Source organism: Arvicanthis niloticus, chromosome X (genome assembly GCF_011762505.2).
Source record: "Arvicanthis niloticus isolate mArvNil1 chromosome X, mArvNil1.pat.X, whole genome shotgun sequence".
NCBI classification, from domain to species: domain Eukaryota; kingdom Metazoa; phylum Chordata; class Mammalia; order Rodentia; family Muridae; genus Arvicanthis; species Arvicanthis niloticus.
The window spans coordinates 76,809,193-76,832,346 of record NC_047679.1 but is presented as its reverse complement, the minus strand read 5'-3'; the positions used below and the strand labels follow the sequence as shown (position 1 = coordinate 76,832,346).

The window sequence follows — 23,154 nt, the reverse complement described above, 5'->3', positions numbered from 1 at the left end:
TAGGAATCATAAGAGTTCTTTCCTTTCTTCCCCAAGCTCTTACTTCTCTTTCACTTGAATTCACAGACTTATCTGATGTAGTAATGTCTCGATTCTCCATAGGGCAGAGTTTTTCTGTGAAACACTATTGTCTTCTTTCTCCTTTTCCCTAGTACCTGTAACCGCACTCTAGAGCCCTCCTGCTTCCCACCCTGATCTTTTATTCCCCTCAAGGAAGCCCAAATAGTATCTTCCTTTATGTCCAATGGACTGCTGGGTTTTGTGATTATGGCTGTGGTTGTAGTGGCAGTGGTGGTGGTGGTGGTGGCAGTAGCGGTGGTGATGTGTTTTTGTTTTATTGTTGGAAGATGGAGTATCAATGAAATTCTCAATACCAAGGGACACTCCAAACTATTGAAAAGTACATACCATATGAATATTATCATGGAAAGACAATAGTAATAGGCTAGTAATTAACAATGAAAAATAGCATACAAACACAAATCTTAATACTGTTATGCTCACAGTGGTAAAATTCAAACTTATGCTTAATAATGTGTGATGGGTTAGCTCTGACTGACAGTTTGATTGGTTGTATTTAGGAGCACCTAAGAGACTTCTGTGTATCTTTAAGGGGAGTATTTGGTTAAGTGAGGTAGAAAGATTCATCCTGTCTATGAACAGCAAAATCCCATGGGCTAGGGTCTTGAACTGAGTAAAATGGAAAGCACAAGTGGGACACTGATATTCACCTCTTTCTGCTTTGTGACTGTTGGTGAAATGAAGCAGCCACACAGGCCTCCATTGCAATGGTATCCCACTACAAGGAATACCTTAAAATGTGACCCAAAATAAGCCCTTCTTCTCTAAAACTGTTTTTGGTCAGGAATTTTGATGAGAAAGATAAGGTAATAAACAAAAGAAGTTCTAGGTTCTCCCCTTACTGCTCTACAAGATGAGTGTAACATGTATATTAATTTATTGCTCTTTCAGTGAAGAAATAGAAATACAAAAAAGAAAAAGAAATGCAAACACAATGAACATCCATCATTCTGTACATGATGGGAAGTAAAATAAAAATGGATAACAAGTGAGAGCAATCAATCTCTTTCTAGTCATCAGTGGTTCTAAGATTTCAAAACCAGGTTTGCAAAAAAGCTTTCCTTTAACAGAACCTGAAATAGAGTCTAAACTGGACTCCAATTGCTGAAAAGAGCAGACCTTTTATTGTCTTCACTAAAATCCTATGGCTGATGAAACTATCACTGTGTAGCAAAATTAGTTTGCATAACAGGTAGTGGGCCCTGTAGCAGCAGCATTATAAAGACATTCTATTACATTATATTATGTTTATTCATTGACAAGTATACTTTTTCAAAGCATCCAAACTCATTACTAATAATTTAACTAACACCTCCTTGGAGCCTAGTTTAAAGTCACTTTCATTTCAAAATCTAACGATACTGAAATAAAAAAAAAATACATTACCAGGTCCACACATACAAACCTATTTTAAAATAGCTAAAGCTTAAATAAATTAACATTGAAATGAACAAACTAAGACTAAGTCTCCAAAGTTACATTAAATTTACATACTAGTGAAATTATGTTTTTATAACAACTGAAGTGTTAACCTAACTGGAGTGTACACTTTCATACATATCACAGGATTCAAATTAACAAGAATCTTGTACCTAATCTGATAGAAAAGGTCTCCCCAAACCTATATGTTATTCAAGTGGTCCCAATTTACAATAGTATTATATCTTTAAATCTGTTTGTAGGTCAATTGAAGATAAAATACAAACAAATAAAAATAAAAACACTGGGACATTTTCCTAATAAAATTGTTTAACCAAAATATTTAATTACCAAGTCTACACAGAACAATACATTCCAGCCATTAAAAAAAATGTACTATGGTAAAACAAAGAGGTATTAATTCCTGACCCCTTTGAAACTGGTGGCCAGAAGGATGGAGTAAAGGGAAAACCTTGCACATTGCTGCTGTTTGTGAGTGAGTGAGTGGGGGGGGGGGGAGTCTTTCTACCTTTTATTACAACTAAAATAGCATAAACAAAAATGACAGTGCATTCTAGCATTATGGAAGCTGGCTCCCTGTCTGTAAATGAGCAATCAAAGATTGCATAAAGAGAATGCAGCAAGAAAACGATGGAGAGTAGTAAATACCAGCAAACAAGCCCTTATTTCACAGCTCTGTGCTTAAAAGTAAGGGATAAGAGGTTTGCACTTCATTTATGACAGGGAGCTTCCACTACTAGAAATTCCTATAAGAAAAAGGAGCCAGCTTGCATTTGTTGCACATTCTAACATCCATAAATAACTATCTCAGTCTCCTATAGTAAATGAAGTAAGCCCAGCAGCTATCCTACCAAGGAGCCTGGGGAGAATATACAGGTATAGAAATTGAGAGTTAAGAGATCACTGTCAGGCACAGCTGACCTTAAATAAATTAATTATCTTCTATAAATTTGAACCTCTTGAACTGAAGATAATGATGATTGTCTCATAAGATTACTTACAATGCGGATAGGAGGTATTCATCTGTGAATAAAAAGGTGTATTTACCACAATCCCTAAAACACAAAGTAAAAAGTCAGGAAGTATTATTGGAGAGTTGCCTGACAGACAGGTTGTGAAAGGGATAGACTTTTGTATAATGAAACAGGCATCGTTCCTCTCCCAGGTCATAAAGTAAACTGCACGATAACCAAAGATATACATCCAGGAAATATGAAAATTATCTTACCTCCCCATGGAATAGCACCAGGATTAAGGAGCCCTTTATCTCATTTCTAGGCTAAATCACATTTCCTTTTTTCCCCAAATCTTAAGATATCCATGCTTCATGAAAATGAAATCTTTTATAATAATATATATCTTATTGGTAGCCAGTTATTACATTTGAAAATAAATCCCCATATTCGTGCAAAGTTACAGAAAAACATGAAAAATATGTCCCAAATTACAACAAATATTTCTGGTACTGTATTCACTTGGCGTAATTACTCTTTGTGCTTTTAATGATATTAAGTACTGAGTAAATCAAAGATACCTATTTTTCCATGAGCATGCATAAGGAGAACCAAGTGCAATGGGTCTTTCATTCCCTATAACCAGTGATCCATAAATGTATGCTCAGTACTTGGTAGATATTCTTTAAATACATGAAAGGGAGCTAAACAATCCTAATGGAAACTTAGAAAATAGATTACACATAGGCTGCACTGCTGAAGAGTATAATGAATATCCCCTTGATGGCACCTCATCAAGATCAATTTCTATACTTTGTAATAATAGGGTGATGGCCTTCGAGACCATTGAAGTCTATAGTAATGCTTTTCTCTCTGCAAAATAACTAAAGACTACTATATTTTTTAATACTTCTTCCTTCTCCTTCCTGTTACCTGTCACATCTTCCTGTCAATAGCACCTTTCACTTTTTTTTCTTTTCAAAACATACGATAACTGTGTGAAAGCTTGAGTTGACACCCACAAGTCTCTAAGACACATTAAGTGTGTTCATTTCCCATATTTAGTTTAGGAAGGGGGAAGGCAGGCAACACTATAAATGGTTGAAAACTGAGTTCCTGATAATAAAAAGGGGTCTATGGGGGAAATGGAAATGACATAATGGTCTACCCCAAAGCATTAATGTAAAGCCAAAGTGAGAAAACCCTTTAAAATCAGCAAACATGTTAGCACACGAACCTTTGATCATTAATCAAAGGTGTCTTTTCTATCAGTCACCATGGATGTGTGTGTGTGTGTGTGTGTGTGTGTGTGTGTGTGTGTACATGTGTAGGATGTAGGATACATGATATGTAAAATTATAACAATATGCCAAGACTTTCTGGAACCCTCTTTTTTCTTTGCTTTATTGTTTTCTTAGCTTCTGTCATAAGAATATTCCTACTCAACAACAAAAACAAAGGAAATTGAAGTCTGAATAAAAGTCAGTATAATATTCTATGGCTCTATAAAAACTATCAAGCAAGAATATGTCTAGCTGACTATTTGCAAGAAGACATGGAGTAGAATCAAGCATATTTTAGCAAGCTTTAAAACCTTTGCTAGGGCAGTGGGAAGTCAAGTATGTTCAGTGTACTCATAAAGCTTAACTAAGGAATTCAGCAATAATGCAAGTCAATGAACAGGTACGTAAATCATCAAAGCATCAAAGGTGCCTCTAATAAGTAAGAGAGGCGTTCATCTTTCTGTCTAAAGATTAAAGATATTAGAGGTTAAAGTACTTTTAAAAAATGGCATACACTACAGTTTAATTCTCCTGGCAAAGCTAGCATGCATACAAAGCCATGCTGGCCTGAAAGTTCATAGACTAAACCTAAAGCTATCTGATATAGAAGGCTTGCTTACATTTGGCTAGAGTGTAAGAACGTGGATTTAGAGTGAATTCCCAGTTCCCTAGATGATAAGGTGAGTGTCACTATGGCTGTTGATAGGAAATAAAATAGTTTTAAGATTAAAACCGGCTTCACATCAAATAGTCTGCGCTTTTTCTAAATGCTACACTAACTACCTATGTAAACAGTTTTAATTTAAAAAACAAAAAACAAAACTCAAAACAAACAAACAAAAAACCATTGGGCACTGACTTTCTACTGGCCTGTCACGGCCATGAAGGTCACACATGTATTGTTAATGTTTCCATTACTGGAGGAAAAGACCTTTGTATGTGACCACTCTCAAGAGGAAGACAACAAGGCTATCTACCCATGGATTCCTGGATTCCTCTAGGACATGCCTAGAGCTTTTCCCCTTGCAATCAATATTTTATAATATAATATTATATATATGTGTGTGTGTGTGTGTGAGTGTGTGTGTATGCCTATAGTAACAAAATGTTACAGTTTAATCTAAATCCTCAATCTTTTTCTGTTGTTTATTTATTCACTTTACATCTTGTTTGCAGTCTCCCTCCTGCTTCTCCTCTCAGTCTGACACTTACAATCTCTCACCATTGCCCCTCCTCTTCTCCTCAGAGAAGCAGAAGCCCCCCTTTCGTACCACCCTGCCATAGGACATCCAGTCCCAGCACTCTTACTCTTACAAGTCCTTTTAACAAATTTCCCAAAGTGAAGACAGCCTTAGTAATTCTTTTGCCTGTAATACATGTGGGGCTGGGCTGAATACATATTAGATAATGAAAAAATATGCACACTTTGATCTGCCTCTTAAAATGCTTCCTAAAAGATATTAAAGAGAGGTTTGCAAAGGCATGCTTACAATAAATTATTGCTAACACTTCATACAAAATTTTAATAATCATCTACTACTTACAATGTTAACAATGGGCTATTGGTGATATAGAAACAAATATACAGCCCTGTTACATATAGGTTTAAAGTACTAAAAGAACTGCATTACTAACCCTCTCACACTGACAAACTGTGTTCTTGGAATTGTCAGATACAAAACTAGTCCATGACGGATATTACCAGTGTCTCTGACATGTAATCTCACTTGCACAATTTACATGATTCTCTTTGAATAATAACAAGGATGTTATCTTCTAACAAACTGTAAGTCATACCAGGCTGATTCACTGCATGCATGTGGTGTGAGCCTTGCTAGAATTTGTCAGCTATCAATGAAACTATCAAAAACTGAGTGCAGAATTTATTAAGAATACGAACACAATCCTAACCTTTAATGAGATACAGTAGTAAATAAATCATTATAATTCCATATTACAAGTGTAAGAAGCTTACAGGAGGTGAAACAACAGCACAGACAATGAGGATGTGACTGATGATCTTGACAATAGATACCATAAATGTTAGAAAACAAGTGAGTGAGAAAGTGCCAAAGACAGCAACACCTGAGAGGCAGTCTGAAAAGCATCCATAAGATTACTGGTTTAAAACAATCGTGCGTTTCCTTTCAGCTCTAAAATTAGAAACAACAATCTATCAAGAAAAGAGTTTCCCTGATTCAAAAGTCAGTATGATATACCCTGTGATATCAGACACTACCATCATAATCAAAAACAGAATTGATGAATAAATTACATTAGGACAGGTATATAGCCAAAAAAAACTGTCATTTTACATTCCCCCGAATATAAAAAGCTTCCTACCTTTAAAGATATGTTCTGTTTTACTTGGCATTATATTGAAAATGGGCCTAATTTTTCAACCAATTTCCACTAGACCAACAAAAAAATAATATTTATAGAGGGGAAATAAATCTTGAAATTACTTTTAATCATTTCATTAAATTTAAACTTCTTTATCTTAAAAATGACAGATTTTTTTCTTTACACAGAAATATTACAATCTCCTATCTTTGAGGACTTCAAAAATATATTAGTTCAAAATCCATTTCTTGGTTCCTACTGAGATTTAAATTACCTGAAACTAATAGCCTCACTGCAAGAGTTCTATTCCATGGCTTGTAAGTTGAATTCACCAGCATGATATCTATGTTTTATATATGTAAATTCCACAGGTTTACTGTAAATTCATGACATTGACAACAGTGGTTTCCTAAAAGATTGGTCCTGCCACTGAAACAAATACACAAACTGAGCCAGGAAGCACCCATAATTTTTCTTCCTTGCCTATTTTATTGTGGCAATCATGGAAAGAACAGAGACAGTCTAAACCACAAAAAAATCCCACAAAATAACAGCTGAAAGCAGTATAAACTATATGAAAAAGAAATATTTGCATATAAATCAAAGGAAGCAATAAGGCTTACCTCACGGTACATAATAAAAAGTTATTTTATTACAGAAGCTACTGTTTGCATTCTAGCTTCAATTATTATATTTTCCAAAATTTTGTATGGACAATATAAAAAGAAAATTTACTAGCAGTAACATAGACAAAATTGACCAGGTTTCACCTTTACCCTTTCAATTCTTCATAATTCTATCAAAATCATGGTATGCAGGGCAAAACAAACTGTGATTGGGGTAAAGTAAGAGGATCAGTGTCATCAGATGCAAGGGCACAACCTAGGGAAAGGAGTTTCAGCTTGGAGCCTTCTCACTGGTATCTATTCTAAGTATTTATTTATTCTGTTAAATAACTATGCAAATAAAATACACTGAACATGAACACTGGTATTATTTATCAGTTGTATCTGCCACTGGTTACTCTCAGAAAATCTGCTTACAATCACAGCTATTCACACAGATATAACTAATTCCAGGCAGTAATTACCTAAGGCCCCTGTCTCTGCAGCACTTTAATTACTCTCTGGTAATCAGGTACACACTTGAAGGCAGACATCAACTTCTTCAGAGATTATCAAGGGGCTATTTAATTCATTACAGCTGCCAAATTCTTGATGACTACCACACACAATTTTTTTTTTTTTTTACACTACGGAATGGTGTAAAGTTTCACTGATGGCAACAGGAGAATTTAGAACCTTTCTGTAAAAAGGGCCCTCTGGGTAAAAAGATATCTTGGATCTATTGGTTTCTTCAACTCTGTCTTCAAAGACACACAGGTTTCTTCAAACTTGTGAAAAGTCTTCACATGACTCTTTCCTTATTCCCTTGTAGCATTCAAGGACTTTGTCTACTTGCTTTATTAATTCTAGTCCACTTTCCCACTATTTTAGATACATTATTTTATTGATTGATTGATTGATTGATTGATTCTTTCTGCTCTCTCTATCAAAAGAAGCTGAAACTCTCTAAGGTTTGGCTTGTATCTCCCATGTGAGGACTGCTATGCCTTGCGTATCTGCCACTCCATAACCCATGCTGAATTTTGAGTGTTGTTCTGATCATGTTAGAAGGTCCAACCTATGAGAGGTAGGTCCAAGAGGGCTCTGCTGTACAAACACATTTAGAAAGACTCTAGGGTTGCATTCTCAATAACTGGTACTCATCAGGTCTAAGGTCATCCATCTGACAGTGGTTCAGCCAATTTACAGAAATGTTACAGACAAGATACAGGTAACAGTTCCAAAGTCTTTATTTGAAATTATGATTTTTTTCCACAGTAATTCCTTATCTCCTATTCTCTAAACTCACGTCTATGACATCTTCTTTTGACATAGACAATTCCCATTCAGAGAGCTTAGTAAAGAATGATTAGTTAAGTTTGGTTTGGATACATTATGACCTGTACTTCATTATTTTAAAACTACGTGATTTTTTAAAAATATTAATAGTCAACAAAATTAAATTTTACTAAATTCGTTTAGTTATGGGTACTTATAATTACACTGCTATTTTATATGAGTTTTAAACATGGTTTAGTGGATGAAGAACTTCTTCCTAAATATCAAAGGTAAAAAGACCAGATTGTATGCTGATCAGCATGACATGTGTCTACAACAAGAAATCAAAAAGCAAATTGTGTGTGCTTGTTTTTTTTTTTTGTTTTTTTTTTTTGTTTTTTTTTTTTTTTTTTTGTATATTTGTAAGGGAGGCGGCAGGAGAGAAAGAGGAAAAAGAGACAGAGACAGACAGACAGACAGACAGACAGAGACAGGGAGAAAAGAAGAGGCATTCCTGTGGAGCTTAAAAAGCAACTTAGTGGAGTTATTTCTCTCTGACTACTGGACAATGAACAAATAAATTCAATAAGGTTGTAAGGTTGTAATATAGATTTGAACATGTTAATAAAAACAAATTACTTAGTTATAATGATTATATATATACTCTTTCCATTGCTGTATTACTTTTATCAAATGAGCAAATTCTGCTTCTATAATTATGGAATCTATCCCATTATTTGCAAAGAAAACTGGTTTAGAATATTAAAGTCCAAATGCCCAGAAAGCAGACCAATATGTAAAATAGCTCTCTACCTAGATTCAGTAGGAAGTGAAATGTTTTAGAAAAAAAAATTCTAGGAAAATAAAACACATGCATTCCAACACATCTATTTTAAGGTGTTATGTTGAAACATGTCTTTCTATACAATGCACTATTATAATTGCAAGTAATCTGAACATTTTAGACTAGGACATTCAGAAACAGATGGATGGTTGCTAGGGACAAATACCTGACCAGTGTGTGTTACAGGATCTATAATCACACAATAGCTTTCAAAAATATTAAGGTATAAGTAGCTTTTATTGTTGCACAGGTATAAGGTCCATAACATAGAGAAATGCTTCCCCGCAGATGCAAATGAAGGTACTATTTCCAGATATATGTATCTGTCCTTAGAATCAAAACTAAAAGGACTAGGAGTCAATTTCTTCAAATGGTGCCATCCCTATAGTCTGTTAACTCTTATAGAGACTACGCCTTGTGACTTCCCCTTATAAATCTCTTTGTTTCTTAACCTGCTGGTATACACAGCCCTTTATATATGTCTTTATAATATCCCTCTCCCTTCCAGTCTATTTTCTCACTGCTTTGACAAAATACCTAAAAGAAACAACTTAGGGGAGGAAATACCTATTTAGGCTCATAGATTGAGAGGGTACAATCTATTTGACTAGGCAACTAAATTGGCTGGGCCCTTGGTGATGAACGCATGAAGCTATGTGCTCACCTCTCTATGATAAGGAGACAGAGACCTCAGGATAGAATGCGGCCCAGGCTACAACCCATGAGGCCTACCCTACTCTCATAAGCAACACATTTTTCTCTAGGTAGGCCCTATCTCACAAATATCCCAAAACATTAAAAAAAACAATACCTCTAGCTGGGGACCAAGTACACTAACACATGAGCATAAATCAATTAATGTCTTCACATGTTATTTTTTTAGTAAAAAAAATAACTGAAAGAGATTCACATATTATCAAGTTGCGCCAATTAACTAAATTTAAATGAACAATCTATGGGAGCATATGGTCATTTCTTAACTCAGACAGAAAGAGAAAGCTATTAATGCCTATTTTTAGAGAAGAATGCCATGTGACAAATACAGACATAAAGACAAAATCAGAAAATCATTCTGTAACAAACCAAGTAATAATTGACTCAGGGAAAAAATTTCATCCACAGGTGTGAAAAGTATACAAAATATTGCTAAGGAATGGAATAGTTACATGATCTCAAGATACTATCCTATTTATCATTTACAAATTTCAAATATGAAGGACACTTTGCCAACTGCAGTGATGGGACAGCCAGATATCCACATGCCTCATGATGAAGATGCTCTAATGCAAAGCAGCACCTATGTAATATCCTTGGTAAAATTGTTTACCCTAAATTTAATCATGGAGAAACAGACAAATCGAAGCCTGGGAAACATTCTGCCAAAATAACTGACTTGTATATGTCAAAATGATAAGGAAAACTTCCCAAATGCATCCAGACTCTTCCAGATTGAATAAGTTGAGGAAAACAGAAACAATAAAGGTATACCTTCAACTGGATTCTAAGAAGATAATTAAAAAGTGTATTAATGTAGATGGAAGATATTTTAAAAATGGGCTCTAGTTAGATAGCAGTATCATATCAGTGTAAAACAGCCTTGAATTTGATTCTATGCACTACTGATGCCTGAGAAGTTCCTTGCTCTTTGGTGATACATGCTTACGCATGAAAGGCTGAAATAAAACGAATCAGCAACAAAAACTCCAAAAAATGATAAAAGAAGAAATAAGAAAAAAATGAATAAGCAAATATAATGTAATATAGTGTTTTAACAAAAGACTGAGTAGGAGCTATATGGTTATATATTACAATGACTCTCACAGTCGTCGAGCAGATAATAAAATTTGGCAGAGAATTCCTTACATATTCATAAAACGGACAAAACAAGTAACTATAGAATGATCAATCAAGTCTTTTAATCAAAGCATTATCTGCCAAAATTTCAATCTCATTTTAAGTCATTTCAAAATGGTTCATTTGTTATACACAAAAAGCTTAGAAAATATTTTGGGTGATTTTAATCAACTTCCTAAAATGTGATAACTCAAAAAAAATTAAAATTATGCACTTGTGTCCTCACATATACAATCTGATGTGACATTTTATAATTGGACTACATTAAAAACAAAAGCATGAAATTGTTTTAGAAGCTATTTCAGCCTAGTCATCTGTTTAATGCAAGTAATTTTTCCAAAAAGAAACCTTGCTTCCTTTGGAATAGTAATTCAACAGTGCCCTCCCCACAAAGAATGAAAATCAAGGTTTACCAAATTTGGTGAAACTCCTTGATGCATTTATGGTCCTACTAATCAATCACATACCTTTAGTTTTGCCTCCAAATTACTCATGCCTCATACATATGAAAAATCACTATAACCGTTATCATTTTGCAAAAGTAAACGATAAGCATCACTTCACACCTTCATGGCAATGTGTACTACTTTAATCCAACAATGGGCTACAGAGAATGGACAATTTTTCATCAGGTTTCTCAAACTACATAAGTTAGACACATTAAAAAAAAAACCACAGCTATTCACATACTCAACTTTTCTAAAGATAAAATCCTGCACAACCACACAAGGTGAAAATTGCTTCTGGATATTGAGTTTTTAGTAACTGTAATTAAGGGAACTAAGGCTGCCTGGGTTTATTACAATATGACTTTGCTATCAAATATTTAATTTACCAACTTATTTTCATCAGTTTATGGTATTATAAATCAATCATGTATTTCTGAAAGAAAAAATGCATAAAAAAATTAGTAGAAGCAATTTTAACAACACAATATGCAGCAAAGAAACAACTGCATATAAACATAACAAAATATTAACAGCTCTTTATGTAAGGTGTATAGGATTGTGTGTCATTTTGAATTCCTATTCCAGTTTGGTTTGTGTTATTGTGATAAACACCAGGACCAAAAGTAACTTCAGGAAGAAGAGGATTATCTCCTCTTACAGGTTACAGTCCATTATTGAAGCAGAAACTCATTCAGAGCAGGAACCTGGAGGCAGTAACTGATGCAGAGACCATGAAAAAGTGTTGCTTAGTGACTTGCTCCCTATAGCTTGCACAGCCTACTTTCTTATAGAACCCAGAACCACCAAACCAAAGATAACACTGCCCACAGTGGATGGAAACCTTGGACATCAAGAATTAATCAAGAAAATGACCTATAGACTTGCCTGGAAGCCATTCTGATAGAGGTATTTTCTCAATTACTATTCCCTCTTCCCAGATATGTCTATGTTGACAAACAAACAAACAAAACAAGTCAGTACTCCACTGGTCTTTTTAAACCAATCTTTTAAGTTAGTACAAAAAGTAGTACGTTTCATTACATATATGTCAGCATATTTCATTTTTATTTACTTCCTCGGTTCTCTTTTCCCTCTCTTCCTGGTCTCCTTCCTCTTATCACAATTTCATTGCCCTTACCAAAAGGAAAAAAAAAAACAAACAGGTAAAATGTTCAAATCTTCTTAGATAATACATTTGAATGAATTTGAGGCTTTTTATACTTATGTTTCTTTTTAAATGATGGAAAATTCTTAACTACTACCAACAATCTGGAATTACTGTGCCAGAATCTTTGTCATTGCTCAGTTTCTATAATTCACTTTTAGAAAACTATTAAACCCCTAATTTATAAAGTATGTATATGTAAAAGAGTTCAAAGTAAGTGAACAAATGATGCCATGGCTGCACAGTTTAAATATGGATCTTTTCATATTTAGATGCAAACTAATGGATGACACCCATAGTTGCTTATGGCTTTTCATAAAGAATTGACAGTAAACATAATCTTTAGCTAAGGAGCAATGTCAAAAATGTGTGATTTTGTAGAGGATAAAAGCATAATTGGCTTCTAAAGAAGACATTAAGTAATGAAATGAATGCATAAATGCATTATCAGCCAACACTTGTGGCTCAACACATTTCTTTTGAAATATGTATTAGGAGCTACCATAGGAATTATCTCTTTAACTGGTTATTACTGTAATAGCTTAAATGCACAGCATGTTTGACAGTTTACAAGCATTTTATAACTCTATCAGTATAAAAAATTACTTATAGAGGTATGGGCTAAAGAAAGGTTAATCTTTTACCCGAAGTCACTCAGGCATAAAAAGTAGATCCCTGATCCAAACAGTAGGTCTTCAAGTCCAAGCCCTATAATTTTTTCAGTTAAACATTAACTTTAATTAGTAATATTTAAATAAATATTATATAAGCTCTCAAAAGACAAGGGCCAGGTCATAGTGTACACTTGACATATTTATATACTCTAGGCTGTAACAGAAATTAAACAATTAGGCATCCCTTTATTCAATTGTTATAATTTCTGCATTAAGCATTCAAATTGTGTGGTAGGCTTACTGTAAAGTATGATTCACTGCATACAACATGCTGTAAGCAAACACAATCAGAGCAAAATTCCAAGGGAACAATCAGGTTGCTTCTAGCTGATGTGATGAACAGCTATTTTGGGACAATGTTGGATAATGAGAAAAGAGTGAGGTGGATGGTGGACCCTTCTCAATATTCTTCACCCCTATCTAAACTGAGGATGGAGTGTATTTGCATAGACACACCTTCACTCTGAGTAAAATGAGAAAAAGACATTGAGACAGGGTGGGTTATAAAGGATGGGTAACAATACTGAGGTCCCAATCTATAGACTGTACCTCTACCAAGAAAAGGAAGGAAGGAAGGAAGGAAGGGAGGGAGGGAGGGAGGGAGGGAGGGAGGGAGAGAGAGAGAGAGAGAGAGAGAGAGAGAGAGAGAGAGAGAGAGAGAGAAGCAGTGAAAAAACACAGATCTAGCAGGAAAACTTGTAATAGAAAAAGCTGACTAGCCACTGAAACCTACAAATGCATAAGTGATAATTAGAACCTGTCCTCAATATAGAAAAGTAATCAAGAAAAAAACCTACTTGAAACTTTTATTTTTATTCTAAAAAGAAAAAAAGATTTTTATAATGTTGGACTGCATCTTGGAAGAATAAGGACTGTTTTGAGAAGCATTATAAACTAACTAGCAGACTTCCAGTCTCGGTTCATATGCAGTTGAACTGCGGTAGAGTTATAAGAATGTAGTGATTCAACAAAAGGATACAAGTTATTTTATTGCTGTTACCACCTAGGGTATTTGAAAATGTCTAAGGTATACTAAGACATGGTCCTTGCCCTCTGAGAGCTTATAAGCATTTTAATTAAATATTATTAATTAAACAAAGCTAATGTTTAATTGAAATTAATTATAAAAGGCAAGAGTGCATAGGAAAGGTGAATGGTTTATCTATTTAAGCATAGAAAAACTGACTTCAAAAATTATAGGCCAATGCTAGAAATGGAAGTGTTTCTAGTATATATTTTTGGACCCAAATGCAGCAGGATTTTTTTCACTTTTTTCCTCCCACTAAAGTTGCACAGTGTCATCTGTTTACCTGCATGGATGCTGCCAATTTGCAAAATGACAACTCCAAAACCGCAAAGATCACTCTCCCGCTCAGTCCTCTGGGCCCAGAGAGCAGCAGGTGCAGAGAGGTCCTGCATTGCCTAGAATGCAGAAGCTCCTCCATGATAGGAACAGATTAGAATTTGTTCTAAAATGAAGTATAGATTTAAATAATAAGATCTTTCAAAATACATACTGATATACTTGGCTTGATATGTTAGGTTTTGTTGTTTTGTTATTGTAACTCAGCTAGCCAAATGCTAGCTGAGCCTGGTTCCAAGACCCTCTACATCCTTATCTAAAACAAGCCTAATGAACAAGCCAGCTTGCATACTGTTAAAACATTAGAAGATGAGAAAGTAGCTGGTTATTGCACTAATGAATGTGAAATTAGGAAAGACTAAAATGAGTATTTTAATAGTGTTTGTGCAGTTCTTTAAAAGACCTCTTAATATATGCCACCATTCAATAGACTCGGGTCTTCTTTTCATCTTATTAACAAATGAGTTTTTCTACTTTATAGTTAAAAATAATGGCATTGATTATTTTTATTCTGATTGAATTTAGATTTTTAATAAGATTGTTACTACCATCAAAACTAAATCTTTTACAGTAGCAACTATTCTAAAATGTCTATTCGTTAGATAACCATAATCAACGTGGGGTAAGAGAAAGCAATGTTTTATCATCATGAAGCAACTCGTTCAAACTCCAATAATCAATGTTTTGTCTCCCCCTTCTGGACTACCTAATTATAGAAAGGGGAAAAATGGAAAACTAAGATTTAATCTTTCATTACAAGATATACTCAAATGATTGGTGTGACACGGGTATAATATTAACATGAAGTAATCTTGAGGTATTTACAGTGTTAATAAACTAATAAAAATGCAAATTGATGATAGAATAACAACTCATAAAAACATATTGCCATGCTTAGTGTAATTTTCTGGATACTACTAGTAATAGATGGTTTATAGTCAGATGCATAGCAAGAACATTTGAGCTTACTTTGAAACTGGCCATAAAGCAATCACTCAATCTCTGTGTTTCTCTCATATTCTTCACAGGGTTTCACAATGTGATGCAGGCTTGGCCTTGGGTTCCTATAGTTACTTTTGCCTCACTGGCATTACTTTCTTCACCATCCTGATCCTAGAAACCCACCAGGCTCTACTTTGGAATAAAAACCCTGTAGGCCACTCAGTTAGTGAAGACAGTGGTTCTCACATCATGATGAAAAGTAACACCTGTATTGAGCCTTCACTGTGAAGAGTTTTTCCTATAGACTGAGATCATTTGCAAATGTTAAAAGTTGGGACTGTTTAAACATTTAAGATTGTCTGTCTGAGAGACAACACTCCAGACTATGAAATGTGTGTCAATATTCTCTATGCCAACCCACTCAGTCATTGAGATACACACAAAGCCCGCTGACTTAGTAAAGATAGCTAGGCTTCAGTTTATGGGCCAGTGAATGATATTCAAATGATATGTGAGCTCTTCTCATCAGCGGGCTACAGAGAGGATATTTTAAATAGTAAAAGCAGTAATCTGCAACAGTGGACTCCATTCTAAAAAATCAAACTGTTAATGCTATAAAACTAAGGAAATGTCCTTGCATGGTCAGACTTTACTTCTGCATTTGTGATCTTAGTCATTTATCCTTGATTTACATGTCTAACTGAGCTCATCATCTTGGACTCCAAATTTGGTCTGGCTCTTGACTTTTATATGAATGTTAGAGTCATTTTAGTTAGTCATGCTTGAAATTTCTGTCATTATTGAGGCACCGATCTCTTTTGCCCTTTTTATTCATTTACTGGGCCTGATATAGTGCATATACATTCAATCTTCCTTGTTCTCTTATCTAGATCCTCCAATTAGTTCCTACTAACCAATACATCCCAGTTCTGACTCATGAGACCATTGTTTGATCTCTCTTCTCTAGTCTCTAACCTCTCCAAAGTCTAATGCTATATGAGCACTCCACAGAAGAAACCTCTGACTCTGCTATTCTAAGCCTCAAAACTGTTTAGGGCTCCCCCAATGACTATTCAACTGACACGTCCTTCATATAGCTCTCCTAAAATGACCACAGCATACCTTTCCAAGTCTGGGAACTGTGAACTATGCTTAATATTATCGTCATTGTAATTAGCTCTTTGCATTGGTTATTAAATATCCCTTTCTGTCCTTTGCTCATCTCAGGCTACCCAGTGTCCTACATGCTATTCTTCAAACACTCCATGCAGATTCCTGCCTCAAGGCCTTTGCACGTGACAGTATCTGTGGCTGCAAAGCTCATTCCCAGACACCTGCACGGCTCTCTCCATTTTCACTGAGTTCTCCGTCCAAATATCACTTGCTCACAGAGCTTGCCTGTTTAAAACAGCACACTGCTGATCACTCTGCTTTCTCATCTTGCTCTTTTATTTTTACTGTTTTCCTCCATAGCACTTGCCAAGGCCTGTCATAATATTTGATATGTGTCTTACTGTCTGTTTCCCCAACTAAAATGTTAGTGACAGGAGGACTACCTGTATAGTTTATCATTCTAGCATTACAAAGAGGTCTAGAAATTAAGATCTGTGTATTTAAATGGTGGTTCTGAGCTCTGGTTTCTACAGGTCCTGCCAAGAAAGATTGGAAACAGTCCATTTACCAGAAAAGAATGACCTCCCAATTCCTTAAATGGAGCCTAAAGGAAAGCTCTATATGCATATTTCTAGGCTTTTGTTTCCTTCTCTCTCTCTTTTTTAAGTTATAAGACTGATGTGAGAAAGGTGAAGACAGACTCAGAATGAAATTGGTTCTCCCCCCAAAATTTTAGCCTAAACAGGAAAAGAAATTCATTTTTCATCTTTTATGTATTTTATGTCATTATCACTGAATTACTGGATCTGTATTACTATGCAAAGACATGCATTATAGTCACGGGGATCTGGTAATAACACCAAGCATAGTACCTGACATATAACCGGTACCTAGTAACTTTGGATTTAAAAAAAAAAGCAGGTAGGTGTGATGGGCTATGCTTGTAATAGCAGTACTTGAGGTCATTGCAGAAAGATGGAGTGGATGAGCCCAGCCTTGGCTACCTACATAAGACCGTGGCTCTAACAGTTACAAAGTATGAATGTACAAAACTATGCATTTTTTCTGCTATAGGGTCTCATTTTATAGCTCTGGCTGGCCAAGGATTCAAAGAGATTTGCTTGCCTCTGCCTCCTATTTTCTGGGATTAAAGGTCTGCCCCACTATGTTTGGCCCTAAGTCCGCCATTTAAATTCTGGTCTTTTCATAGGTAAAACAAACATCTCTAAAGTTTTTGTTGCAGCCCTGGGTCCTGAATTATCATATTAAATTGTCTTATGTTTAACCTTGTAAGGTGTAGTCATTATATTTCTACTTTTTTAATGTATCATGTACAATCAAGTCAATTGTTCTTTTCCTCTATATGCTTACTTTTATATTTGTGGATAAACTATTCCCAGCTTGCAATGAAATCAAATCAATCATTTTAACTGTTTTCTAAATATGTTTTATGCAATGTGTTACTAAACAATAAAAACTATTTTGGTTCACAACATTCTACCACACTTATTTAGAACTAGAACACCCCACCAAAAAAGGGGGGAATCATTCAGTTCTCCTCTACCTGACTTCAAATCCTTTGCTACTTTCAGATAGGTAATAAAAGACATTTTATCATTTTCACTTCATAGATAGAATCTATACAAAATCCTTAACTATTTTAATGTCTCTTTAATATACATGTGTCAACGATAACTTGACACATAGGAGGTTTCTGTTGTTGTTGTTTTACTTTTTGTTCAAAACCTACAGCTTCCAAAGCAGAGGTGAAACATTCTTCTAACATTCATCAAAATCCTTCTCTGGATTCTTGACCCAGAAATAATTGTATTTCTACCTTTGAATCTACAAACAGGACACATTTTGTATACTGACCAAAAAAAAAAGTTATGGTCTTAATTTCAGTTTACACTGTAGCCATTATGCTTTATGGTTTTCAAATCATGTTTAACAGATACTATATTTAATGAAAGAATAAACTAGACATATGATTGAAATGTTTATATTTTAAATATATCAAATACAAATAGTCCACTGAAAACAATCCTGAACTTAGTATTTTCATTTCACAATGGAATATCTGAGCTTTATATATGGTCTGTAAATTACTCACAGTCAAGATCATACAGGCCCTATGCAGCCACAAACTGAACCCACTTGCCTATGTGACTTCTACAAATTATGGAATCTGTCCAGCAGACATAGAAAGCTAGACCCAAACAATGATAGAGGTTACTGTTCAAGTATGGGAATTACTATAAAGTAAACTAGGAATGACATTTTTAAAAAGCTCTTAGGAGTTTGGTCATAGGAATTACCAAGTAGGAAAGAACATATGTAAGAGAAAGAGCTACATGAATTCTAGTGAGGTATCAAGTGGAATCAGAATTAAGAAAGGCTTTAAACAAAACCTGTGGAGTGAGTACTAGCAGAAAAAGCCGGAATCCATATGACCTGGGGATGAAGTTGTAGCTATGTCCCAATAACAGGCAGCTTTCAGATTTGCTTTCTAAAGTAAAATTTGTAAATATGAAAAGTGAAAAGCAGCACTGATGGTAAAAAAAAAAAAAAAAAAAAAGAAGAAGGAAGAAAGAAATCAGCAGCAGAGCCTCACATGCTATTATTTCAGCTTGCAATCAGCGTTACAGAAACAAAAGGGAAAAGGCCAGGCAGACCTACTTCATTATATATTCCATGTTTCCAATTTCACTGCCTCTTCCAGCCCTTGTTTTTTAACTAATGCTACAATCTCTAAGTAACCACAATACACAAATTGGTTATTTGAGAATTCTACTGTCTACAGCACCTCTATGAAATTTCTACCTGCTTATTTTATCAGTAAAAATATTCCTCCCACCTTTTGAAGATTAATGTGCCAATGACACAATAAGCCCTTTCGTAGCTGTTGTATAACTAGGGTGATTTTATACATTGTTTGTTCATCTCTCTGTCTTCAGCTGCAAAATAAAATATGAACAAAACATTTGCATAATGCATCCCACCTACCTCTAAATTAAACCTTCCTCATTTCCTGTAGAAGAGATTCCTTAATTTTACTCTTCTTTGTAGCAGAAATTGACAGCTCAAATGCGAGAAGCAGATGAAAAATCAGAAAATGGCCATGAAACAAGATATACTCTGAATCTACACACAGCACTTATCAAAAAACATCACCTTTCAAAACACTCAAGCAACCACGCACAGTTGCTGGTCCCTCACTTTGCAACACGGATGATATAGCCTCTTTGGGTCCTCTCTCCATTCTATATACCTCTCTATTGTCATCTATCTTCATCACCTTTAGACCTAGTTTCTTGAGAGCGAAAGCTATATTGATTGGCAAAAGGAGGCACGTAAAAGATTTATTCTAAAATGTTAAAGAAAAGATGCTATGGGATGGAAGGAATTACCTGGGACAGCTTCACCTGCAACATGAATGTTAATCAAGACTGATACTTAAGTACTTGCTGGGCTACCAAAGAAGAAAAGAATACTCTAATTAAAATGTGTAATATGCTTGATTTAGAAGGATTCAAGTAATGTTCTGTTAGGCACTGCCAAGTATACAGATAAAAACAGGGGCTTTCTTAAAGGAAGCATAAGATCAGAGAGATGGCTTAGTGGGTAAAGGTACTGGCCTCCAGGCTTGATAACCTGAGTTAAAACCCCTTGATGGAAAGAAAAAGGTGATTTGTGCAAGATGTCCTCAGACATCTACACATGTGCCATATATATAATATTTAAAGGAAGCCAAGGTGAGATTATAAAGGGAAGTTGGGAGCCAATTGGGTGGAAGGAAGTAACATGTTCTGGCAAACATGTGAAACATCTCCCACTGAAAGAAAAGAAAGGAGGAAAAAAAGAAGAGAATCTTCAAAACGAAAGTAAATATTAAACACATTTTCTATGCTAAATACTTCATTTTCCTGTGACTTTAAAGATGTTTCCAGTTCTATTCTTCAAATAAATGATATATACTCAAGAAGAGAAAGTAATTACAAATAGCTTTGAATTACAATGCAGGCAATGCCTGGCTTGTTACAAGGGTGTATTAAAAATATAATCCCTTAAGTATAAAATCTTTAAGTGGTAGGATCAAAAATCACTTAAAATAAAAGTTAAGCTGATGATTTCAAATCATCTACATATATCTGAAGCCCAAGGAAACATTATTCCCCAATACTCAGAGGCATTACCAACCACCCAATAAAATCAGGTCTCCAGGTCACCTAACTTCATAACTCCATTGCCTTAGTTTCTTTCATAAATGTGTGTGTGTGTGTGTGTGTGTGTGTGTGTGTGTGACACCAAAATCGAAGTAAGACATCATAACAAAAATTTGTATAAACAGAAGACCAATGCTTCAGGACCCTGCCCCATCCTGAGAAACAGACATGTAACACACAATTCTACTCAAGTTATCTAACATAATTCTCAAGGCTGGGGAAATATTAAAAAAAAAAAAAAAAAAAAAACTTCTTAAACATGCTCCAAAACTATAAGAAACCACCTAACATAGCTAAATTTTAATTACTTGATCTTTGTAAGAACATACAGCGAATGGAACACCAAACTATTACATGCAAAAGTCACAACTTCCCCCAACAAATTTAGTGCCAAGGGTAAAGCACAGCTCTTGTACTTACCATAACTTTACTTCCAACTATCTGCATACATTGGTCAACGAAGAATGGTTATGATGTGAAAAAAAAACAAACAAACAGCGATAATATTAGTAATCACAAGCCTAAGCAAAAATTAATTGTTTAGTAATTTAATGACTAGCCTTTCAATGCTTGAGATTTTGAGACTAAAGCAAAACACAACATTAATGTATGCCACATTTCAACATCTATAGTCTAAAGACTAAGGAGAAACAATTAATATGATTTGGTTTTCCATGCATTACCATCACCCTACTGTTGCAGGTATGAAATTAGTTTTCTATATGATGTGAGGACAAGCAAGATACTTTATCCATTAAAATGCACATATTAACACAGAGAAAAGAATTCATAATTTCGAGAGATAAGACAATTTCCGAGGCAGGATTCTGTTTAAGAAAACAACAGGAAGCTCTTAACAGAAACATAATCTATGTCAAAATCCAAATATAAGTCAAATCACTGTTATCTGATTTCCACACTAGAATATCAAGCAGTGTCCAAAAATAGCTAATTCACCTCTGAATACCATTCATCTGATGACAGTTAATAGCGAGATGTTTTATATTTTTCAGCTAGTGTTTTAAAACAAACATCAAATTTAGCTCAAAGCCCAGTAAATATCCTAGCTTAGCAAGATATCACAAGATACAAAAAGATAAAGGCAGCTTCCAAGCAAATGATTTCATAAGAATCCAAAAAGAGACGTGATTCAGTAATCCAAATGATTTCAGACTCTTCAAAAGGAGAAGTAAATTCTTTTAAAAAAATCATTCAATGCCATGTTTACAAGCAGCAATTATTTAGATGAATAAAATCTACTTTGGTACTATAACATATAATTGATAAAGCAATTTTGTATTATATGTGTTTCTGAAATGAAAGATATGCTATTGACCTAAATTATTTCCTCCCACCAAAGAACACAGAGATTGATTATATTTGTCCCTTCTTTCTTTATCACAGACATGAGCCCAAAAAGAAAGAATGAGCGTCTGTGCTAACAATTAAGACAGGTTTATAGTCCATGAAACAACTAAAACGTGGCCCATTGAAGAGCTTTTAATGATTCATTTGGATTGAAAAGGATTTCACTTAGCTAAAGCACATACAGAAATACATTAGATTCATTAGTCAAGAGAAGCATGGAGAAAAAAATTTGGTAATATCTTCTACTACATCCACCCCATGGATGAAAAGGACCTGAGGAAAAATTATTTAATAACTGTAAAAAAAAAAACCAGTCACAGTCAAGTGTACTATAACTTTCAACTACTTCCTATATTTGTTAAGTCTACACATCTGTAGATATAATTGATATACCCATTTTGTTATACACTATTGAGACTTTTTGAAACAACCATACTGCTCAGTGCCTCACATGTTGTCCAAATTCTAATCAGACATGTTCTAAAAATCACAATTTCAAAAGTACTCATTAAAATTAGAAGTAAGCTGCTTTCTTCATATTGGCATAAGGAGGACATGTGGCTGACTAATATGAAATGAGTAAGTTATCCCATGAGTGTCTGCATATGATATTAGGTATATATGCAAGATCTTGAAATCACCAGCATAGTGTGCTGTGTAATTATTTAGTAGAGGAGCTTTAACAATACTCAAACAGCTTGTTTTCATTTCTTCATGGCACTTTGAAACTGTACAATATTCTTTGTTATTTGTAGCTAAATAACCTCTGCATGCCAACTCCCATACGTCAGGGCTACACTCACCCCTCCTACAATAGCAAGCATTTGGCTCTCAGAACAATAAATGCAGACTAGTCTCTCCACATACATATTAAAAGTTCACTCAACACCTCAACATGGAGTTACTCAATCTACTATTCCTTTAATACTCATATAGCTGTCTATTATTGGACATTACATTAAGTATGTGTGGAGAATCAAACAATAGTTGTATAACATCAACTCGTGGTTTCCTTAAATATCCTCTGGACCAATACTAATTGTAACAAAACTAATGATGCATAATCAGACTTGTTTGTGTTAGAAACAGGTTCTGACACATAGCTGTGTGTTGCATCATCATCTCTTAATGCCCTTTTCTAGCACAATGGCTCTTTCTCAGAGTTCACTGTTA

General features: G+C 34.7%; 1 protein-coding gene across 5 annotated transcripts in view; it reads right to left on the bottom strand.

Moving 5' to 3' along the window:
• Diaph2 (diaphanous related formin 2) overlaps nucleotides 1-23,154 on the bottom strand; it is a 629,631-nt gene that overhangs the window by 538,894 nt on the left and 67,583 nt on the right. For 3 of the 5 annotated variants that reach the window (XM_076918875.1, XM_034485231.2, XM_076918874.1), the window contains one exon: nucleotides 21,034-21,054. The exons of the other annotated variants lie outside the window; for them this stretch is intronic. In XM_076918875.1, the coding sequence (XP_076774990.1) occupies nucleotides 21,034-21,054 (21 nt within the window). The remainder of the gene's footprint in view (nucleotides 1-21,033; nucleotides 21,055-23,154) is intronic. 5 annotated transcript variants of the gene reach the window in all.